The sequence below is a fragment of the Bombyx mori genome, chromosome 6 (assembly GCF_030269925.1).
Source record: "Bombyx mori chromosome 6, ASM3026992v2".
NCBI lineage: Eukaryota > Metazoa > Arthropoda > Insecta > Lepidoptera > Bombycidae > Bombyx > Bombyx mori.
In genome coordinates this window covers 7,533,479-7,552,639 of record NC_085112.1, presented here as the reverse complement: position 1 = coordinate 7,552,639, position 19,161 = coordinate 7,533,479, and the positions used below count along the sequence as shown (strand labels likewise).

Below are 19,161 nucleotides of genomic sequence, written 5' to 3'. Positions count from 1 at the left end.
CCAATAAAGATAACTTTAGGGGCGGAACCCTTCATTTGTCTTAACTCGAAATTTAGAAAAACTATATTAACCAATAACCGATCACGGTAGCAATCCTACACCCGCTAGGCAAAGTCGTTGTTAAATTTGGTGACGGGCCTCCATCGACTTGTTAAAAAAAAAAGGCCATCTTGCATGGAAGTTTACTGGCTGCTCTACTACCACGAATACCTAATTGACGGCTAGTAATATATACGCGAGGACCTGTAAATGTAATTAGGTAGGTAATTATTCTTTAAATAATAATAACGTTTCGCTCGAACCAACACCAAGAGGGGTAACTGTTTATTATTATGTTTATGCACAAGAACATTATCTGTCGATCGTGGCCCAGTTTACAGTTGTAGTACCACCTTTAACTTGCAGTGTTCTCGTTCCGAAGTCGAGTACGGAGGAGAGAAAAAGATCAAAGCAAGATTAATCTTACGTATGTTTATTAACCACATACAATATTTTGAAAGTGCGAACGTCAATTGGTCGAATATCTGGGACATGGAACCGCTGGCGCCTTAATTGAACCGTTCAATTTTGTTTAAGATTTAAAACTAGTGTGAGAGCTCAGTGTACCGTGTGCCGGACGAACCGATGCACCGTTATAGCATTAGTGCTTTTGCATCCGCCATCAGCGATACAGGACAGAAGTACCTCATCCGTGTGCAGCCGCAACCAATTACGTTGTTTTTATCATAGTTTAGCGGAGTTCAAAAGCCAGCTGATTCAGGATAAACTAAACCCGTTGACATCACGTAGATACGGTCGCTCAAATAAATTAGAAACGCATATTTTTCTAATATAATTGTTAATTTTACGAATGAAGTATATAATAACAGTAAAACAAACAGTATAGAATTGTATTTGCATGATGTTGAATACGAAATTTCGAGTTGTTGGCGGCATCTAATATAACGGCGCATCGTACAGAATAATCGAGCTATGATTGTTGTTTATAGCTCATGTTTTCATGACATCAGAGGTCATCTTATAGATCATGTCGTCGATTACAATAATCGGTCGTTGTAGTTATGAAATCGTGCGTGTAGCTGTTTTATGCTGGACGATGGAATTGAGAAAAAAAAAAAACGATGTGTGGTGGGACACCGGATAGTAACGAAGTTCCTTATTATAAAAAATATTAATTTTAAGTTCTATTCGAGGTATAAAGAAAATAAAACTTGAGGTTTCGCAATAACCCACGGTCATTCGATAACGTGCGAACTTATTGTGGTACACTTCATTCACGGTTGTTTGCATAAGAGTTAGTGTATTGCGAAAACGAACGCTCTGAGATCATGAATGATAAAAAAATACGTTATTTTTTGGACGTTATTACAAAGTTAAGTCGTACACTGTGTGCATTACTAATAAAAATCTTACGTTACGGACGTTTTTTTCCCGGTTAGGGTTACCCCTCCGCGTTGTCCCATAAGGAACTTCGTTCCAAAAAAGGTTAGTTAGCTGTTAATACGTAGGTGAGCATGTACCGGAATATCGTGTGTTTTACAAAATACAAACGGACATGAATTCAGTCGACAATAGCTACGTGCTCAGTAGGCGGGTGCGACTGACATCACGTCGTGGTTGCCAGAGGCCGCTGTGCCGCCTGTGCTCTTTATATCGCGCCCCACAACAAACGCGGTCCCGCCCTCTGCTTCGAACTAAATGTTTTCACTGCAATCTACTTCTTAGTTCAGTGAATCCTTAAAACTTTATTTAACAGAACGGCCAGCTCCGGCTCCGCTCGGGTCTTTAACAAAAATTTCAACGATATTTAACGTTGATTTATTTTTTAAAATCAAAGAACACTTATTGCGGCATAACTATAATAGTTAGACATATGCTGTCGCGACACTTTTTTTAAATAACGATGTGTTCTACAAAGTCGTAGTACATTATTTTATTTTTTTCAAAAAAAGATTATAATAGCCTATGTCATTTAGGAATAGTGTAGTTTGCAAACAGTGAAAGATTTTTTCAAATCGGTTCAGTAGTTTTGGAGCCTATTCAATACAAACAAACAAATCTTTCCTCTTTATCTAATATATAAAGTTCTCGTGTCACAATGTTTGTTCCCATACTCCTCCGAAACCGCTAGACCGATTCTTATGAAATTTTTTATGCATATTCAGTAAGCCTGAGAATCGGCTACTATTTATTTTTCATACCCTTAAGTGATAAGGGTTGTCCACCCCTAAGATTAATTTTTTATTTTTTGGACAGTTTTTTTTTGAGAAATGAGACATTATGTGGTTGAATGAGGTATTGTTATTTTTATATTCACTTATCGTTCACAGCGCTATGTTTGCCGGGTCAGCTAGTAATATTATAGTAATAGTATAGATATTGGATTAGTATTTCCTTGTGATTATTTACAATAGATTGAGGATGAGAGGGAGAGAATATCTACGCTATTATCATACTTGTATTTCACGTGGTCAAGGTATAAAAATTAATTAATGTATTGTTCCTGACATTGAATACATAAAATTCGAAGTCATAAATGTTATCTGCCCAATGTGAAGTTTCATGTAGAGTTAAATCTAACAGAAACTTTGCTATAAGTATACGAATAGATTTTAGAAGCATAAAATTCGCGACCGTAGCTATAAACATGGCACCTTATATGATCCCAATACAGATACCTATTTGCGTATTACGGAGACTTGACTGCTCATTACTTTGGTAATCCTGAGTCGATTTTAAGTGCATAAGTTATGAGTGTTAACTACTTGTTACTCGTTAGGGAGGATAGTTTATGGGTGCACAATAAATTGTGTCTTACAGCGCTATTTTGATGGTATGACTTTACGACTAACAGAATCGAGGCCTCTATTATTATGACGTATTAATAAACTGAATATTGAACGTTTGTTTGTTTAATAAATCACGTTACATTAATAAAGTGAATGTTGCTACAAAAATATATTACCGCTGCATCGATTAACATTTAAAAGCATACTAATAAATGACATCAAAACAGCGTTGCAAATTCTATAACAGTAAGAAGTTGGTAATTAAATATGAATAATCAAAAAAAAATCGTATAAATATCATTTTTATAAAATTACTTACATAGCATCTATTTAAAAAAAATTAGGTATAAAATTAAATTTAAAAATACATCCATACTTTTTGTGTTTCTAGCACATTACAATTTCGCAGTCGCATGATCGGCAACGTATCGAGTTTCAGAGAATTTTATTGAATGGTTTTTATGGCTTAAAGATAACAAATGTACTGTATTTGTTTATCTTAAAATCTCATACTGCTTTGACTAGGACAGTCAAAATACATAAGTAGCTTGCAAAGGAACCTCATTATTATATACTAAGAAACGAATAAGTGAAATGTATGTATGTATTCGTGGTCTGATCGTATCAGTGCCCGTGAATTGTGGTACGTAGCAGGAGTCCGTTAGAGCTTGTACCGGTGCCACCACTGTCCACTTATCAATTAGTAAGCACCGACATATTACGTAATTTCAGCATTACAACCGCACCACAAGATTGCATCTAACTAGTTCGATGTACGTTTAAGATGAATGTCGCATGAGATACATTGGACTGGTTTCAACGGTCCGGGCGATTAGTAACAGAATCAGTGCATTCGATTTTTTTTTTTTTGCGGTACGAAACTAAATCTTTTTAAGCGGTTTTTATTTCAGTATTTTTATTTTTGTACGGTGATTTCTAATTATTACATAGTTTTTCATTGTATAGGAAAAATAATAATGAGAGCGGTAAACTTTTGAGTTTAAAGCTAAATCTATAGTAGATTTTGTAATATTACATTATTCTACGCTTTGAGTCACATATTTCGATACATTTTTTAAATTTTGTTTCTAAAAAGTGATGGTTTACGATTACATAACCTTTAGTAATTCCAAATTATTCAACTTATGTTTTCATTATCAATCTCTTTCAAAACTTAAACATTCTATTGGCATCGCAACGGTAATTTAACGGTTATCTTGAAGGCGATCCGATTGAATAAGACACGGAAATATGAGTGATAAATATATTTCGATCCAGCTCGCAGTTCGTTGAGCAATCATTATCGATAATTGGAAATGTTACGATAAAACAAACCGCCGCATAATTTAAATGATGCGCTTCGTATCGTATTGTGATGAATGAAAGCGGGTGTTTGTTTACTACTACAAAACAATAAAAAGATAAGTTTTTATTCACGCTTTTACAACCATTAATCACGGCAGAATCACAAACAGACATAAACAAATCGCGTTACAGATTAATCTCTACTCGTCAATGACAAATCGCGCGCTACAGTACAATGGCCGTTCGATCTATTTATTGTATACAAATTGTTACGCACGTGCTTTCCGTGATTCAATCGCACGGTTTATATTGAGGTGTTAACTAACTAACCATCATAACGTTGCGCGCTGCTAATTATGTCAGTTGTTGATATGTCATTTATATTTCTAGATTTGAACTATGAAAGGTTCGACGCAGGTCAATTGTAATATAATTTTATTATACACTGCCAGTCGGTGTATGTTGTGGCTTTAAATTGAATTAATATGCACTATCACACACTTATAAATGTTCTTAGGATATATTATGATTTAGTACAGAAAATAATAGAATAAAATTAACTGTAACTGCCCACGGCTTGTAAAAGTGAAACAGACGTTCTAAATTCAGTCACGAATATCGACGAAAATGGTAAATACCTATATCTGTGTTAATGAGTTGTCATTTTTGGTGTTTTGGGCATTCTAAATTCACGGCACACTTTCTACTTTTGTTTGCTAAAACGTGTGCAAATATTATAAAAGTTTTAGTCGAAAGCTCAGCCGAGAATTTTGTCGGATCAGTGGCAGTCGTGACAGGCGCGCGTGCGCTATCGTCACAATGGTAGCTACTCGTCATTATCGCATCCGTCAACTTGGTCACGGAATTCGATTGAACTAAAATCGAGACCTAGCAATTTTTTTTTTGTTCACCGATTTCGGAAGTAGTTCAGACAAAAAAAAGCGAAGTGGTCCAAAGAAACAAAAAAAAAAAAGATCCGAAACAGCTATTTTGATTTTGATAGCTAATAAAAACGCATCTATTTTATTGTGCACTAGAAAATTTCCCTAACAATCAATAACCCAAGCAAGGATTTTTTGTTACATCAATTTGAGAGTAAATGAATAATTCGTGTTTCCTTGAAATTGACTGGACCGTTACGATCTTTGTTCAATGTTTACACGAAATTCGCGATGTAGTTATATTGATATTATGCACGGTTAATCGCAAGTGAAGAATATTCCACCTCGGCCACAGAGAAACGTAATAATTGAGCATAGAAATCAAATTACAGTTGATTGACGATGCCGTTACTGCACGACCAAAGCCGCAATGACGCTAGCCAAGACGGACAGTATCATTTTCCTAATAGAAATTCAATGAAATATATTACTCTACCTTTACTTTTTTTATAACAAAAAAAAAACTATTACTCACATCAACCAATATGCATATACACATTGTAGACGTATAAGCATATTGGTTATTTATGGGTAGTAAAGGTAAATGTTTGTTATAAAGCTTGAATTATAAATTGAAGCTGCAATAAATTATTATAGAGCTCAACTACTAATTAGAATTAATAATTAGATATTAGGGTTTATGCATTTTTTTTCTTTCTTTTAAAAAAAATTACGGTAAATATAGTCTAGTCGTAAATTTATAGTTACGGTTACAGTTATTAAGTTTCATACAGTTGTTCTATGCTTCAAAAAATTATATTACTAATAAGTAAGTAAATAAATTACTAAAACATGTTCTAGGAATTTTGTAGAAATCGCTTCTTAAAATAGCAGATAAAGTCAATGAACTCACATACTGTTACAGTTATAAAGTAGCTAAATGACTTGAATTTATTTTTAAACGATTTTTTTTGGGGTCTCGTATATTACGATAAAATAACGGACTGGTCGTAATTATCGTGACACAGCGAATAGAGGTTTCAATCATTCAATTACATACTATGTATGTTACGTGAAAAGTATTATAAAAATTATGTCTTCTATAGTGACACTTGAATGGGAACTACTTACAGTACTTTTAATATTAGCTAGATACTAGGAGTGGGTAATATCGGTTTTGCCGCGTATCGAATCGTATCTATATATCGAGGATCAATATCGGATATTGAATCTATATATTTTCTGAATCTATATATTGATGGATGCTAGTAGATTTTCTCGATTCATGATATTTGAGATTTGAAACGATACGCTGATATAATATCGTAGTAGATATAGATTTAAGTCAACGTTATACGGTTGATTTTCTGATATCAATTTATAATATGATCTTAAAGTAATAAAAATAACATGAAAATAAAAATATCAAAAAAACTTTCCTTCATGCTTTTACCAGGTTTAGGACTGGTTACATTATGTTCAGTTTTTAGTATTTTGTGTCTTAATTTAAAATTACAAAATATACCAAAAAAGTGTAGATTTCAAAAGTTTAATACAAACACAAGAAATAAACTCAATTATTTGGATTCAACTAAAAATAGAAAAATGTGTACTTTAAAAATCAAACACAAAAAACTTTTAAGTATTTATAAACACTTGTCCAAAAATTCTAGTTCAAGGTCAAAGCGCGTGAAATTAAATTCAACGATGCAAATAGGCTATACTGCATTCAAGTTAGGGTCGAAAGTTGAAACTTCTTTCCTTAATTGTATCCTGCTGATACGCTAAGAATAATCTACAGACATATGGACTTAAACATAAGGTTTACAATTGTATGGATAATGCCTGTTTCTGTTTCATTCATCACATGATATCCCTATCGTGCGCTCACTCACTCTGGCCGATTCGATACGAACCAAACAAATATTGCTGATATTAACGAATCGGTACGATATGCCGATGCGCATCACATCGAGCAATATCGTGTATCGGCTGATATCGAAATATAGATTTCGATTCACGAATCGGTACGATATGGCGATGCGCATCACATCGAGCAATATTGTGTATCGGCTGATATCGATATATAGATATCGTGCGGGGCGATATCGGATTCAACGATATTGCTGCGATATATAGATATTGAATCTATATACGATTTATATCACCCACTCCTACTAGATACGGTTCAAACCGGTAGCGTTGGATTGCGGAACAGGTGGCAAACGGATCCTTACATAGTTCCGACAGGATATAAACTAGTATTGGGCAATATTTACGAACCTAGTTCGACAAAATCGACTATAAAATACTTTTAACGGCTCAAATCGATGTTATCAAACATATGAATCGTTCTACACCTAGTCCAGATAAATTGAATATCCATGATTCAGTTAATCTTATTCCAAATGATTTTAGTCTCGACAATACTTTTTTCGTTTATGCAAGATAAAACGTTATTATTATCTAAAATAGAATTATGTTTAGAGAAAGTTGTTTACAACTACATATATTTCGTTAAATTTAAAACTGAAGATGGCTATTATTGTCTTTAGCTGTCAATATGGGGTCTGAGGGCCGACAGTTAGGCAATTTGCGTAAGTCCAAAATCAACTTTCACATCAACTAATATTTCTTTTTTTGTATAATAGCTATAAAACTACAAATGAAGAAGCTTCGACTCAGTAATTGAGGTAGTCAGTGCATTTCGCAGGATGTGATTAGAGGGATCTGATTTTTTATATTTATTTGGGTCAATATCGAGTCACTACAGGCACAATATGAAGAAATTACACGCATTATGTATCTGCACCGCCGTGAATGATACATTACCTTATCTGCTGCACGACTGTTCTATTGTACTATAACGATACCTTAAAGCTCTAACTACGTGTTACATTACGTTTGTCTTCATTGTTCCCTTACGGCGTATTAAAATTTATATTTACATTTTGGTTATTAAGGATTTAGCTTTTAGTAATAAATCAGTTTAGTATTATAACAAAGTTCTGCTGGGAAGCAGTAATGCGTTTCGGTTTGAAAGGCTGCCGTTGTACTGTAAAACTGAGTCTCTATATGGCAACTAGTAACCACTTAACACCTAGGCCGTGAGTTAGGTCACCCATCTAGGTAGTAAACAAAATTAAATCCTAAGAGAATCATGGTTGCAGTGGTTCAAAGTTTTTAATACTTGAATATACAGACACGTCTGATTTTGCTTCTTGCGGTTGAAACATAATCACAATGACTTAAGATCATAAATAAGATAAATGAACGCATAATAAAACGAGGAATTGTTCACCTGCCGACCGCAGGACGTTGGTCTGAACTAAAGCATAGAAAGTGGTTCTATTACTCAATCGTACGTAATAATGAGGGATTGTTTGTTGCGAATTAAAGTTAATTTTCAAATAATGGAATCCTATTATAACTTCAAAAGCATTCCATTTTAACGTTTTAAAGCGAAACGACAACAGATAAAAATCGAAGTACCAAGAACGAGACGCATCAAGCCAATGTAACTCGAAACTTTTGCAATTTAACAGTTTGATTGTGCACGCAGATTTGCACTCGTATGAGAATATCTTTTAAATTTTCAAGGAGCCTTAAAAATGATAATGAAGATTACTAAACTCGCTGCTGCTCGTAGTTCAGTAAGTAATGAGCCAATTATGTGAGTTATACGGCGTCAGCCATGCGAGTTGCGCATATCTCGCTAACGTTATTCTAATGATGTGACGTTAAAATGTATACTGGTTTTTGTAGACTCTATGCTAACTCGTTACATGATAGGGTCTCAGTCAAGTGCAGATTCGTACCTGGATGCAATTTAAAACATCATTCTCACGTTTTGTATTCATTGAGAAAAACAAGCAAAAGTTTGGTCGCAAATTCGTAACAACATTGCTTTTGTTAAGTTTAATACAACTAAAACCGATAAATGTTAGCAGTTAGAAATAAAATGCAGTTTATATGACTATGATTACAAATAATAAAGATAACATTTTATATGAGGCCAATGTTGTCCGTAGTTGGTCAATATATTAAGAAAGTGTGATGCAGATTATCCTGGCGTGTATTCATTTAACTGCCATGCGCTTGTAATCATTAAAGCCTATGGATCGCCTTAAGGAGTAAAAGTACATTGTAAATAATCGCGGGCTTGTCGTTGCGACTTATATTAATGATCTTGGATGTTTTATCATTTAGTATAATTTTATTAAGCCTTATGGGACCGTAAGTAATAATAATAAATAATAAAACCGTAAGTATCTTCCTGCTTTTGCTGAAGCATAGTGCATAGCTATTTCAATCTAGTTTTTTCGTCAGGCGTTCCTCTTTTTATGTTCAATGACAAACTTTACATTCTTCTCTATACAAGGTCCTCTATTCAAAAAAAAAACTAGGCATCCGTTTTAAAATCTTGTCTAGTAAAAGAACGGTGACGAATCGTTGGCGATAGTTTATTCGCAGTGTGTCTAAAGACATAATTATTTTCATTTTCAATAAAAGCAAAAATTTTAATAGCGCCAGTGCCGTACAATGCGGTCCAATTCGCGACTTCATTATTTTCTTTGCAAAAATACAAGACATCGGAATTTGCTGGCAAAAAAATTAATACTCAACGTTGCACTTCTTTTAACTACTTACAACACAAAATGAACGACATGAAAATGAATGACATATTTCAGTGCCTATCTTTGGTATATATTTTAAGAGTCAATAAATTCGCTCCGTTCCGTTCCGTGGCCGTTTTGATTAAATTAATTAAATTTTTATTTAATTTTTTATTGCTTAGATGGGTGGAGGAGCTCACATCCCACCTAGTGTTTAGTGGTTACCGGAGCCCATAGACATTTCCAACGCAAATGCGCCACCCACCTTGAGATATAAGTTCTAAGGTCTCAGTATAGTTACAACGTCTGCTCCACCCTTCAAACCGCAATGCATTACTGCTTCACGGCAAAAAATAGGCAGGGCGGTGGTCCTACCTGGTGTAGATCCTATCACCAGTAAAATGAGGCGAGTTTTTGCATTGGCACGGTTTATTTCACAAACAGGCATTACACAATGAGGGATTTTGATGCCGGCCACGACAGCAAAGCCTAGTATGGATAGTGTACCTGCCAACATCCTTCTCGTCAGTTTCAGCGCATAAGGAAATTGCGCGTCCCATTAGAGCGACAAAACAAATTACATTTTCATTCAATGTAAATCAGCGGGGCGTTCTCGTGGCGATGTTAATGGCTGAACTTAGACACGCCTAATAGTTTATAGACAAGTAGATTAAGCTGTTCGGTTTCCCTATTATGGTCCGACAGGCGTATCAATTTATGTCGCAGTACTTGGAAATGTATTTAATAGCTTCTGCAATTCTGCTGTTATTGTAACAACTAATATTAGTAACATATAATATAACAGTAACTAGTTTTATATAAGCTATATTTTGTTTTATCACAGCTATATTTTTACTGCACCATAAATCCTAAAACACATTTTACAGAAATGTTATGCAAAAAATCAGCATGTACATATAATGCAAAGTTTATATATATGTAGTTATACGCTTTTTTTTTTCTATAACATGTATGTATATCTATATATTTCTATATATTAATACGTGAAGCAAAAACTTTGTATCCCTTTTTACGAAAATTGCGCGGACGGAGGAGTATGAAATTTTCCACACTTATAGAGAATATAGTGAAGAAGTGCATAATGCTAAATTTTTTTTTTAAATAATGCGTAAAAGGTACATTAAATCAATAAAAAAAACATTACACACACTACATACCATGTATTTGACGCACACACGCATGCAGACTATTTATTGTCAAACTTTTGTTCCTGACGTCTGTGGTCAAATTGAGAATAGATTAAATATTGTTTGTCTTTGTTAATATTTTTTATAGTGTAGTCTTGGCGAAATTTGTGATTATAGAAGTATAAAATACAATCATAATAGTGTACAAACTTACAATTCCAATTAATTATAGTCGAATTTCGACTACTGCAGGACCTCTAGTTCTTAATAAAATAAATAGTACGCGAATGGTATGTACACTAGAAACGTGTCCTAAATGTCAATTTTGTTTGCGAACGCGTCGTGAGATACGATCAACACTTTAAATAGGTCTATATCTTGTGATTGCAATAAGAAAACGAAGACGATACCCATAGTGTGCCAACCAGTACAGGTATAGTGAAACGTAAATAGCAGGTTGGAGGCATCCGGCTCATTGAATGCGCTGACCCCATCTGATCGAGGCTTGGGGCTAGCTCTCCCAGCCCGCACATTCGTATTGCCGGCGTTGTCCACCGTGCTTTATCGATAGTAAACTTACTTTCTTTTTGCAACAAAATGGATATTCAGAAACGTTAATCCGATATACGAAATAAACAGAACTAGTGGTCCCCTGGTAGTCGAAATTCGACTGTAATTAATTGAAATTCAAAGTTTTTACACTATTATGATTCTATCGTCAAATATTATTATACTTCTATAATTACAGATTTCGCCAAGACTACACATCAGACAAATATTAATAAAGACAAACAATATTTAATATATTCTCAATTTGATCAATAACAAACATTTGAGAATAAAGAAATATGTAAGCATGTTTGTGTTTGTGTCAAATACATGGTAGTGTGTGTAATGTGTTTTTTAGGTAATTTAATGTATTTTTTATGCATAATTTAAAAAAAAAATTAACATTCTGCACTACTTCTCTATACTGTCTATAAGTGTGGGAAATTTCATAATCCTCCGTCCGCGCAATTTTCGTAAAAAGGGGTACAAAGTTTTTGCTTCACGTAATAATATATAGATTGAAAATTACTTAAAGTAACAATCTTGAATGCAAGACGAAAATAAATATTTTTAGGTTTGGTTCGTGTGTGCATATTCTTTAAGTTCGAGTGTCTTTTATCCGATTGAGCTTTTTACAGTTGTAGTTGGCATTTCAGAACAGAACTGTGTTATATATAGTATTGTAGTCTGACGGTGACCGCGAGATGTTTCAACAATTTTTTTTTTATATATTTCGGATCACAGCGTATCCTTGCCAAGATACAATCTGTGAGTTGAAGTGTTTAAGTCGTTGAGAAAATGTTTGTCTTTAGCAGTAATTTCTCTTGTTTCGCATTTTACCGCTTATTCTATGTTATTAGTGAGCTATTCAACTTTTCTAGGTTAAATGCAAACCAAGGAACGTCGTAGAATTGTTAGAGCATTAGCATACGGATCTTGGAACATCTTCGAACGTGTTAAATTGAATATGTGCATGGAATGAGACCCTTTTATTACTAGTTTTATTGTTTTCTTTAAACAAAGTATATTAATAAATCGGTACTTTTTTGTAAACTATTTTGAAATATTATTTTTAACTGTTCTCATGGAAAGATTAAATTGTTTATTTTTATTGAAATTTATAGCTTACTATTCATTTATATAAACTAAAATCTATTGCTTATTTAAGTCGGTAATAAAAGTGCAGAGTTCACTTGTCTTTTCAATTCTATTGTATTAGATTTTTTTTAACGTTCATTTATTCTCAGTTGATGTTTATTTTTTAATAGTGCACACAAATTCTTTTATGATTATCAAGACTTAATTAAAACTGTTTTCACGGTTTTAATCTCTTGTGTTTGAATATTATTATATCGAAGGTCGATTCGTCCATTTTAATATTAAACTAATCACCGTCTAATTATCTGTAAGAAAACACAAGACACCGAAAAACTACTAAAAGTTATGATTGCAAAGTATCTAGTGTTAGATAATCTTATCTTCATAGTAAAGATTAGTAGACGGCCAGATCGAATCACTATCAAGCCGTGAGCGACACGAGACTAAAGCATGAAATGAATTAGGTTTCCATCGGATGGTCTATTCAGTCTTGCACTTCATCTAAATGTGAAAATTTACCCAACGACAGCCGTGTAATAATATATATTATTAGCGAAATAACATAGTCTTCTGTTCTTTATTTTGTCAATTGTTTTTTTTTTTACGCAACGTTTCCGTTTCATGATGACCAATTCTGGTTTAATAAAGCGGGTTTTTTTTCCGCAAAATTCACTTATATTTCCCACAATGTTCGTGAGGATTTATTTAGCAAGCTTTTAATTACAGACACATCCGTGAGATCCGAAAACTGGATACATTTTTTTTATTTTGTATAAACAGTGAGTCATCCGCTTTTAAATTATTTGCAAAAACAAGTTTGTAACAAATCAAATATGCTGCAAAGTTTATAAACAAATAAGGACCATACATATGCAATTTGTTATAGTATATTAAAAAACAGAGCCCATTTTTTTAATTCAATTAATTAGTCGTTTAACTCGTATTAGACTTTGCGGTTCTAAGCAAAAATTAAGCACAAAATACACAAAAATTTGCAACTGAGTCAGAGTTCGGTTTTATTAAAAGTACTATATTTAGAGCGATTATATAGAGAGATTTTAAACAATGAATGGGTATTATGAAATTTGTGTTTTATAAGTAATTTTGTGCAATGATAATTTTATGCGGTAGGCAGCGGCTTGGCTCTACCCCTGGCATTGCTGAAGTCCATGGGCGACGGTAACCACTCACCATCAGGGGGGCCGTATGGTCGTCTGCATACGAGCGCAATAAAAAAAATAAAAAAAAAATTAATTTTTTTGGCGATAGCTTCTATTACATTAAATATGAACACATTTTTATAACGCATCCAAATGTTTTTTAATTGTTATTTCTCTAACAGTAATTACTGGAACGTTACTTCCTTATTCGACTTTTGTTTATGATTGCACGACCTTATTCTGGCTAGGTTTTAACTGAAGTCCAATTAAATCGAAAAATATGTAGGAAATTCAATGTTTTGTCCAGTACGAGCTAGAGAATCCCATTAAACAAATAGGTATCGCTGGAACACATCGTTTGCGGCGGCGGAGTTTTCGATGCGGTCGTAAGATATTAAACGATTTCAGTGTATCCACAAAGAATGTTTGCGTGCGTTGTAGAATAGGTTTACATACGATAAATAGTTCAACGGCTTCCCATGCAATTAAGCGCTTTTAAACTGACATAAAAGTTTTTTTTTTTAATCAACACCTTTCCTTTTGTTACAGATAACAAATGTTGCCACGGCCCCTCTCAGCGAGTACAATGCGGATTTTATTCAGTTTAGTGCTGGTAGCGTGCGCGGTCGACGCCGCAAAAAAGTTCGAGGGAACTTTGAGATCGGCAGCCGAGGCCCCACAAGAGGACAACTTAGCTATCGAATCTGCTTCTGCCGAACCGGCGGTTGTTGCTGCACCTCAAGACTATCAAAATCCTGGCGCTCCACCTCCTCCTAAAGATGAATTAGAATCTGAAGAACCCGCTGAAGAGCCTGCTGCTGTTCCCGAAACCGCATCCGAAGGAATACCACCGTCAGCTCCCAGTGGCGCTTCTGCACCATCGGCACCAGCTAATTCATTAGAAGAATGTGACCCCGAAATGATTGGCTTCGAATTAGTGACGGGGTTAGTACGAAATACAACTTTTAATTAATAGCTGCGAGTTCCATTATTGCATTAAAAAGCACCTACTTGACATTTTAATAACATTAAATATTTCTACAAAATTATCAATCACTTCACACACATATTGTACACTTTTCCCCTCTTATACATCGTATTTCTCTCTGCTAATGGTTTGCTGGAAGAAAACTCATGAATGAGTTAAGCTCGCCTTTGTACATAGTAGGTATATTTAGACATTCTTTTAAATCTGTTTTTATTGTATTTTATTTTTCGTGTACAATAAGTATAAATAAATAAATCAGTATTTAAAAACAACACAACAAAGCATCTTACAAAAAATGCTAATCGAACTATAACTACGCATGTGCAGGTACGTGTTCTCGGCGCCATCGCAAATTTTAGATGACATCCCCGGCACGCTGATGCTGACCGACTGCCTCGAGCAATGCCATGCTAACGACACCTGTCGCGCCGTAAATTACGAGACGGGACTTTGTGTGCTTTTCAGTTCTGATGCCGACCAACTGCCTGGTGAGTTTTATGAGATTAAAAATAACTGAACGGCTTTAAATCATATTAAGGAGTCTGTCTTTTTTGCAAACTTTATATCGAGATGGTTTGCGTGTGCTATATAATTTTTTTTCATTGAGTTTAACTAATAATACTTACTCAACATACAGGCATAGTTTACATGAAGGTATTTTAAGGACACACCAATATCATGATGTGTGATCTAGCTACTTTGTTATGGTAGTTATTGATTTGTATTGGCAATAGCCTGCTGTCCATTTAATAGTAAAATAAAGTTCAGTAGTTATTGAGGAAAAGAGGTTTAAAAAAATATCGCCATTATTTTACTTTTGTGTATTTCTTCCCATACCGGCTATTGACACGATTACGTAAGGAAGATTGATATCGAATCTTATACTGTGAAAATGATAGAAACAATAACGTAAATCAACGAAGTGTGCTAATTTATCTTCATACCTTATTTGATGATTATTACCCCAATAAGGGTGAAAGATTTCACCAGTTTCTGCTTGGATCAATTTATTCGATACAGAATTGTAATAAGTGTTCGTTTAAACGTAAACTAGATGATGACCGGTTTTTTTTTTTTGATAACGCCATCTTGTTGTGTCTTTAAAGCGGTCAGTTGCCCTCAATTAAGAAAAATAGTATTATTATTCGCCAATAGATGTCGGGAAGAGTTGATTATTGAAAACACGAATAAAACAACATTTTCTGAAAATAAATCGTAGCTAGATCGATTTATCGCCCCCGAAATCCCCTGTATACTAAATTTTATGAAAATCGTCGGAGCCGTTTCCGATATTCAGATTATATATATACAAGAAATGCTCGTTTAAAGGTATAAGATAAATACACTTACTCGCATTTTAACGATTAATCGGAACACGCAAAGCAAGTTGGCACAATAACGTCAGTACTCTTGATTGTCCGACATACCTACTATAATGTGAACACACTATTGAAGCGTACTCTTTTTTTTTTGCTTCATACCAATGTTTGAATACCAATAACGGCATAACGAAGCTTACTCATCAAGCCGTATTGGGCAAAAATACTCTCGCCGCGAATCTCGAAAACTTGATTTGCAAGTGTTTAAAGTGAACCGAGCCTTGACCTTGTTGTGAAAAAAATCATGACCTCCAAATACCAAATATACACATCAGTTTTAATTTGAATGCGCGTATTAAATTTAAAAAAAAACTTAAGTTACAACCACAAAACACTTTGAAAGCTATTAATGTAAAAAAGTAAAAATGATCAATCTGTTAAATGCGTATAAAGTCTACTAAATTTCAGAATTCAATTTTTTATCTCAAGGTAGGTTGGCAATACGTTGTGGCTTTCGTGAACCCCGGTAACTACTTAACACAAGGTCAAATCAGTAAGCTCTTTTGTCTCATCAAGTGCTAATAAAAAGACGAATTAAACATAAGTCCAATCATTAGGGCAGATGGTATAGTCATAAATAGTGGAAATTATTACATACGTAAAGTATCAAATATTTTTAGGTTCCGTTAACGACACGACCCAACAAAATGTTTAATAAATCATTCTCTTGATCATAACAGTATTTTTGGAACAATGATTTGAAAACTCATATTTTCGTGCCACCCACAAGAATTTTGTTAAGAGTAAATAATGAGTCATGACTTTTAATAACATCGGACTTTGTCAAAATGCTTTTTACTAAAATAAATGGAAAAAAGATTATGATATGATAACAGGTATGTTTTGTTGCAGGTGCATTGACGAAATCGCAGTTCCCCGTATTCACTATATACGCTCAAAAATCTTGTTTGGGAGTTCGTCCGTGCGAACGCGCCTGGTGCTTCGATAGAGTGCGAGGCTACCACCTCAAGGGGCACGGCAAGAAAACACACACCGTTGGATCTCGGCAGATGTGCCTTGACCTTTGTCTCGGCGAAAACGAATTTGTTTGCAGGTTAGATATATTACCTAAGCTAACTGAAATAATTAAAATGACGGAGAACGTACAAAGAATAGATATTTGGATGGTTTAAGGTACGCGAGATTTTAGACAAACAATGATAAATTTAAAAGCTTCCAAAACCATTTTCTGTCTAATTTAATTTTTTTTCGTTGACGATGACGAAACATTGGTTCTAACGGTGAAATACTAAAAAAATTGTTCGTATTTTCTCATGGACGTGAATACAGAATTTATCAAACCGCGATAAACCGCAACACAGAAGGAAGTGGCAAGCTTTTATTGAAATCGCCTCCATTGAAACGTAACTGCATATTACATTAAACTTTTATGTGATAAAAATATTTTTAAAATAAAACCATCACGTTGCTTACACGTTGTTTTCTGTAATAGAATGTTATTACAGAAAAACATAACCAGTACATTTTAATGACTACAGTCTTCTTGCTGCCTGTGTAGGTCGCGTCGAAATCAACAACGCTTTACGGGTCATTCATGTCTCAATGCGCTCACAGTTCGCTCAACTCTGCCCGTTACATTATGCAAATTGCAGCGCAAAACCTAATTTACTTCGCTATTTAATTAAATTAATAATATTATTAATTACACTAGATATAATATAAGTACTAAGCTTGCTTGAGTTTCTAATTAATTTTTGTTCTTAATATAAGCGAGATAACATGATGCTTTCATTTCAAAATATATGTTATGAGACGAACCTTAACGTAACGTTACAACGGAAGCAATTTTAATAAAATAAAACTCTGTAATAAGTAAACTCAGTCAACAGTTTTCTTAAAATACGTTAGTATTACAGATAAATGTATCAAGCTTTATTGTAGAGAAATAAGTTAGCAAACCAAAATCATGTAGTTTCTAGAACTTTGATCGTATATAAAATATTGTTTTTTGTCCGCCACTCATACTTCTATTACCTATCGACTTTACAATTTACTGCGTAACTGTTTTAACTACTGGCATATAAGGTCGCAAATTTCTTCGAATCGATAATTCTTGTCTTGATCCTTGATTCGCAACTTTCTATCCATTAAATTATTTATCCATTACAGTTACCTATGAAATATTAATAAGCAAGATCTTAAGTATATTAAACGTTATGTTGGAGCCTCATTAAATAGGCACACAAGTAAGCTAATTTATACACGATAAGTTCGATAACGAAGTCAATCAGACTTCACCAAGTTTCCTTAGATGGTGGTGCATCTTAGCCGCCAAGTTCAGTGGATAAGTCACGGCTTCTTCCTGGTAGTCATTCCGTTTCTAAATCTTACAAACGAGCATTATATACAAAGCAGGGGAGGCCAATTGCACAGCCCGCGTCTCAGGCGTCTAATGTACTAAAGACACGACTGTCCTATTGTGTTTATTTCCTTGTAAGGTTTTTGATATCATTAACATAAATAGTGTGCAGTGTCTGATGCTCACATTCGATGCACGTATTCACTGGCGTGTTTGGGTCAAGTATGTATGGATTTTATTTGTGTTCTGATCTGGAGTCATTAAAATAAATTTGCGGATGTTTGTCCGAAAACGATTCAAACGTTTGCAAATTTTTATAAAACAACGATTGTAAAGTCTTTAGTAGTAGTAATATTTTTTATTGAAAAGTTCAATACCTTTAAGAGTATCAAGTTAACTGTAAAATTGATATTTTTAGCACGTTGTGCAGCGTAACCCGTTTCACGATACAACGGTCCCTCGGTAATAAATTCCACGACTTCGCGCCGTCATCTCAGGGTTTTTCGCTTGAGCTGAGCGGAGAGACGAAGATTAGGGGATTAAATGCGCGATTCAGCTCGGGCGAGGTTTGTCCGACACGTGTACCGTTGGAAACAAATCGTCGTATCTCCATTGAGTGTGGCGAGCGGCGTCGGCACTCCCCGGGCGGCGCACATCGCGATCTTCGACAGTCACGACATTTGGCAAATATTCCCTGGACTGACTATGGTGTACCATACGATGTGGGAGCGCCCTGCCCTATCACTTCCTACTTTCACGATACAATAACCGATAGAGCGAACATGTTATTTTCTGAACTTTTCGTAAAAGTATGAAATGAAATTCACAAAAAAAATACAAATTCACATCCGGCTAGGAATGAATATAGCTCAAGTGGGATCAAGTGAATTAAGATAATTAATTGTAAAAAGCATCAGTGTCCAGTATG

At 34.4% G+C, this 19,161-nt stretch overlaps 2 protein-coding genes across 3 annotated transcripts in view; one reads left to right on the top strand and one right to left on the bottom strand.

The window, feature by feature from the left end:
• The window catches only part of LOC101744668 (autophagy-related protein 16-1), a 168,092-nt gene that overhangs the window by 124,757 nt on the left and 24,174 nt on the right, over positions 1–19,161 (bottom strand). The window lies entirely within an intron of this gene.
• The window catches only part of LOC101744039 (uncharacterized), a 51,506-nt gene that overhangs the window by 28,090 nt on the left and 4,255 nt on the right, over positions 1–19,161 (top strand). Inside the window, exons 3-5 of the mRNA XM_004930540.5 lie at positions 14,096–14,491; positions 14,862–15,022; positions 16,766–16,967. Of these exons, the coding sequence (XP_004930597.1) occupies positions 14,103–14,491; positions 14,862–15,022; positions 16,766–16,967 (752 nt within the window). The 5' untranslated portion in view covers positions 14,096–14,102. The remainder of the gene's footprint in view (positions 1–14,095; positions 14,492–14,861; positions 15,023–16,765; positions 16,968–19,161) is intronic.